Genomic DNA, 6000 nt, shown 5'->3' on the forward strand with positions numbered 1-6000 from the left:
CATGTGCTAACTCAGTGGTTAGTCTTGAGACTTGAGTGGTGGTTGATATTGCAGTTCAGTTTTCAACATCTTTGTTAGACTTCTTTAGTTCTATTCTACAGATTGTTGTAAAGATTAGGACTTGTGTCTGTTTATACACAGAATTAGGGGACCTCCTTTCCAGTCTATCCTCCCCATGATTTCTTCTGTGACTCAGTCTTTCTTTGGGTCAAAATCAGGAGATAAAGATGGAAAATGAACTCAGGTAGCTCGCCAGGGTGCCAGTTATTCTTCAAATTTTTTATCTCCCTCCCTAGACTGCTTTTATCATTTAATTTTCAGAGTATTTAGGTACTTCTTTTTTTTTTAATATATTTTGTCCAAAGGTTTTAGTTGATGATTACAGGAGAAATAGGCTTATTCCATCTTGGCTGTTACCAGAAGTGCTATTTAATTTACTTCTCTAATTTTATCTTTTACTTTTCTGTGGAATCATAAATAGGCAGTGGTAAAATTTATTTTTTCCAGACCATCTTGCCATTGCTTAATTTTCGAACATCTTAGATGAGTACTCGGCAGACTTTTTCTGTAAAGGGCCAATTAGTAAATATTCTAGGCTTTTCAGGCATAGGAGCTCTGTCAACTGCTCAACTCTTCAGTGAGAAAGCAGCTATAGATTATATGGAAACAAATGGATGTGTCTGTGTTCCAGTAAAATTTTATTTGCAAAAACAGACAGCTAGATATGGACCATGGCCCATAGTTTACAGACCCTTCATTTAAGTCCTCTACACTTACTCTTTCCTGAAGCAGTGCTTGAAGAGTATTATTTCCTACTGAGCTTTGTATGTTGAAAATAATTTTTCCCATGACCACTTATATTTTTCTCCTACAGTTTATTCTTCTCTAAAGTAACTCAAAATTTAATTGAAATGAATGAAAAGAAAGGAATTCACAACAGTGCAGTTATATAAAATCTTCCCATCCTAACTTGCTTTGAATATATCCCCACAATAGATTTCTTCTGTGGCATTTTTGCCCGTCTCATAAATATTTGGAGACAGTCTTAACAAAAGTACATAGGTCATATGTTTAGTACATGTCCATCATAGTAAAGCTCTAAATATGAAATGAAACATACAGCTCTGAAATTCAAGGCTTCTCGAGGACAATCTAGAAACTATATTAATAATGTTCTTTTTCTAAATACCTTCTATGTGTCCATTATCCTTTTGTGTTTTTCAGTAAGTGTGGGTCTTGATAGATTATGAAGGGAAATGCCTAGAGTTGCATTTTTATTTGTTTTACTCTTGTTGTGGTACTCTTGAACTTTAGTTTTTGAACAATATTTTGCAGATGAATGGTCTTAAAATGGTTGATGAGCCAATGGAAGAAGGAAAAGCAGATTCTTGCCAAGTAAGTACATGTATTAACTTATTAAGCTACATTTTTAGAATGTAAGGAAAGAGAATAATGGGAAGGGAGAAAATCTCTTTCAATTAAAGAAATTTATTCAAGTTTATTAATAAGTAAATCTAATTAATAAAACGACAGCAGTGTAAAATATAAGATGGATTTTTCTCTCAGAAATTCTTATACACAAATTTTTTAAACAACTTTATTGAGGTATAATTTACATGCCATGAAATTTGCTCATTTTAAGTGTAATGGGTGAAATTTTTACTTTCCAGTATTTGAATAACTAGATTACTTAAATACAGAATCATCTGAAATAAACTTTCACTTATATGTGATCTCTAAAACAAACAAACAAACAAACAAACAAATGAACAAACAAAACAAAACAGAAGCAGACTCAGAAACAAATCAAACTGATGGTTCCCAGAGAAGGGGGATTGGAGGGGCTGTGTGAAAAAGGTGAAGGGGGATATAGTCAATAATATTTTGATAAATTTGCATAGTGACAGATGATTATTAGATTCAATGAGGTGATCACATTGTAAGGTATATAAATGTTGAGTCACTATATCGTGCATCTTAAACTAACATAGTATTGTATACCAACTATACTTGAAGAAATGCACGGAAAAATGAAAAATATAAGATTGTCTTTAACTTTAGGGTAGAAAGGAGATGTAACATGGAAATATTTAACTACAAGGATAACCTGAGGTCATTTAAAATCTATTTCCTAGCTTTCAAAAGGATTGCTTCTAAATTAATTCAGAAGTTTCTAACTAGTTTTAAAGACTGCTTAGCTATTAGGTCATTCTATGCAAGGCCTATATACTAGTCTCTCATTTTATAAGATCTAGTTTTACAGAAGAGTGTTCTTGATATTTTAGGGAAGGCCTGACTAAGGCAGACATATCCATTTATGTTATTTTATGATTGTCATTTCTATAGATATTTTCTTAGAATTATAGATTGTTTAAGCTGGAAGGAACCTCAGAAATAGTATTTACAATACCGTCATTGTATAGATAAGTCTACTGAGACCTGGAGAGGTTGTGATCTGTACTAGGTCATAAAACTAACAAGTAGCAGAATCATGACCTATGACCCAGTGTGCCTCATTTTAGGTCAGCTGTGTATTGTGCAGACCTAAAGAAGTGGGAAATAAGAGAAGCATCATCCTTTTCTTATTTAGTTGTGGGTAAAATCAACTTTGATGTCTGCCCTCCACCGAAACTAATTCATAAGTGGATTTTTCTCATATAGGCACCAGCAGAGATTTAAATTAGGTTTGTCCAAGATTCTCCTTTGAAATGTTCTATGTAAAAATCAACTGTCTCTGCAAGTAGTGATGATGTAACAATAATTTCAGTTCTGAGTAACAAGATGAGTGATAAAATATTTTAGCTATTATAATTTACTTAATATTACTTATATATTAATTTTGAGTATAGTTAAATATAAACTATCAAAATCATCTAGCATTTTATCTATAGATTATATGGACTAAAAGGCATAGTAATATTTATGTTTCTAGTTTATAAAAGATTGTAAGGAAATACAAGGCAGTAGGGAAGAATTTATTTCAGTATTAATGAATTGACAGGGAAATACCATGCCCCACATCACAGGAGGAAGAAAAATATGTATATATGTGTGCATATGTATATATTTGTACATGTGTGGCCAACATAAACACACAGACATATACATAGGGATATTATTAAATATTTACCTTTCTAATTTTAATAAAACATGAGTCAGAAAGTAAAACTTTAATAGAAAGACAGTAAAAATATACAGTGCTATATGCTAATATGATTTACATTATGCTTCAGTTGCTAAAAAAGGAAGTTTGAAGTTTTGGGGACCAGAGGACCTAGAGTCACTTCCAAGAATTTGATAGTTTGTGGCCTGAGTCATCTGGGCTTAAAACAATGTATTTCAACTGTGTGATAATTCAGGTACTTGTGTCGTTTAAATGATATGGGTGGTAAAAATACACTAACCATCTAAGTTTATCACCCCTGGAGTGGCTCCATAGTGTAGTGGTTATTATGTCTGCTTTACATGCAGAAGGTCCTGGGTTCACACCCCAGTGGAGCCACAGACCATACCCTGGGTGTGCCAGGACCCGGGTGCGCCAGGTCCCAGGTGCGTGCCTCGAGCGCGAAGGTGGAGATGCCCCACCTTCAGAGATCTAGTTCTTAAGGGGAGACTGCAACATCTGTAGGTTGGGGGTGGAAGTGGTGGGTGGTTAAAGAGGGTTAAAAAAAGATGATTACATATTGTAGAAGTTAGAACATACTATTTTGGTTGTGGTTGAGCCTTCATAGCTTTTCTTTTTATCAACAGTTGCTATGAAATTTAAAAAAAAAAAAAAAAAAAACCACCTCATAATTATCCTTACTTCAGATTTGTTATTTGATGTTGGAAAGAAAAGTGGTTCTTATTTTGAAGTTATTAAATCCTGTTTTCACAGTAGCAACTTACTTTACACAGATCAGCTATGATTAGGTACTGCATATAGATTTCCTAGGGCTGTCATAACAAAGTACCACAGACTTGGTGACTTAACAACAGATTTATTTCTCACAATTCTGGAGATTAGAAGTCCAAGATCAAAGTTTGTTTTTTTTTCTGAGGCTTCTCTTCTTGGCTTGTAGATGGCCATCATCTCCCTGTGTGCCTTCACATGATTTTTCTGTGTGTGTCTGTGTCTTAATTTCCTCTTTTTAGAGGAACACCAGTCATATTGGTTTAGGACCCACCCTAATGATGTCATTTTACTTTTATTACTTCTTTTAAAGCCCTGTTTCCAAACACAGTCACATTGTGTGGTACTGGGGGTTACAACTTCAGCATATGAATTTTGAGGGAACACGATTCAGTCCATAATATATTGTGTATTTTTGTGTCATTAAAGAATATGATATTTCTGACAAAATCTGGTATGCTCAAGTCCACATTTTACCTCTATATCCCTATTGTATAGCAGTGCCTGATGCATAGCATGTGCTTCATGAATGTTGTTGATTTGTTGAGTGAGTGAATAATTAAAGAGAAAATATTGTATATATGGGAAGATTAGGTGATATATCACATCTTTGTTGTACCAGAATAGGGGAAATTTTTTTTTTTAAATGAATTACTCTTAGAAAACAAATGGATCACTGGTAAGTACATTGCTACTTTATTTTGAGCTAAATTGCTGCCAGTGTCAAGTTTTTGGAATCATGCAGAACCAGAAGAAAGTGGGGTGGAGGAAGGGGGGGATGGTTACAGATGACTAAAAAATAACATTTTAATAGTAAACTTCCATAAATATAGTCTTGAGGAGGCTGAGGAATATTAGGTGATAGACAAGAATGAAGCAGGAAGCAAATGATATATGAAAGACCAATATTGGAAGTGATCACACAGGAGGGTATCACATAATTTGACAGTAAAAAAGAGCTAGTGGCAGACACACTATAAAAGACTTCTGTAATAAGTAGCTGTGTATGTGTATTTGTGTGCGTATTCATCTATATGTCTATATAACTATGTCTTAGAAGCACCTAACTAGTGTTTTCCAGTCCTGACCATGTATCAGAATCATCTGGGGGGATTTTAGCAGATATATCTGATTGAGCACCACCCTAGTTATACTGAACTATAATCTTTGAAGGTGGGACCCAGACATATGTATTAAATAAATAATTATTCTACATGTGACTTCTCTTTTAGTAATATAATAAGCATAGTTGTTTGCCTAAGAATATTTGTCTTTATTAGAAAAGGAAGATGGCTAGTCAGTAAGTTAATATGAGCATTTTTTTTTGAAGTATAGATTCTAAGGTCATTATGCCCTTCATTTGTGTTGAGTACAACACAGTATAATAAAAATACTGACCATGGATAATCTAGTAAAATATTTATAGTCTTTGCTCTAAGGAAAAATTCTTATTAAATTTAGAAATATTGTCATCACAGTCATTTCTATTAAAAATTGACACAATTCCATTATCCAGAATGAATCTTCTTTCAGTATTTCCTTTATATATTTAAAAAAAAGATCAGGATACATATTTTTCTGTTGTTTTAAAAAAGGTATTTTAAAATAATTTTGAGATTTCTTATTGGTTAATTTTACCTTTAAAAGCTATATATTTTTAGAAGTCTTCCTTTATCATTCAAAGTCAGATCTCCTTCCTTCACCATATATTTAACACAATGCAGTGTACAGTTGATATATTATTGAGCCGTACATTTGAAACCTGTATAATTTTATTAACCAACGTCACTCCAATAAATAAAAATATAAAAGTTTTTGTTTATTTTCTTTTTATGAAATTGGGTGGATTTCTTTGCCTATCTATACCTAAAAGATTAAACAAGTATTGTGCTAAGCATTATGAATACAGGGTTGAACGTGATAATACCTGCATTCAGGAAGCCCACAGTTTAGTTATTAGGATATATTGTAACACTATTCTATAGTGGCTATGTACTGGGAAAAGTAGTATTTTAAAATCTAGCAGCATTTTCATGTCGGAAATGTTTTAGAGTAATGCTGCTGAAAATTAAAAGACATATTTGCATTTTTATTTATTTTATTTTTTA

At 32.8% G+C, this 6000-nt stretch overlaps 1 protein-coding gene across 1 annotated transcript in view; it reads left to right on the forward strand.

The window, feature by feature from the left end:
* The window catches only part of RPS6KA6 (ribosomal protein S6 kinase A6), a 125573-nt gene that overhangs the window by 23726 nt on the left and 95847 nt on the right, over positions 1–6000 (forward strand). The window contains exon 2 of the mRNA XM_006908990.1: positions 1336–1395. Coding sequence (XP_006909052.1) covers positions 1336–1395 — 60 coding nt within the window. The remainder of the gene's footprint in view (positions 1–1335; positions 1396–6000) is intronic.

The sequence above is a fragment of the Pteropus alecto genome, unplaced genomic scaffold, assembly GCF_000325575.1.
Source record: "Pteropus alecto unplaced genomic scaffold, ASM32557v1 scaffold273, whole genome shotgun sequence".
In the NCBI taxonomy this organism is placed as follows: Eukaryota; Metazoa; Chordata; class Mammalia; order Chiroptera; family Pteropodidae; genus Pteropus; species Pteropus alecto.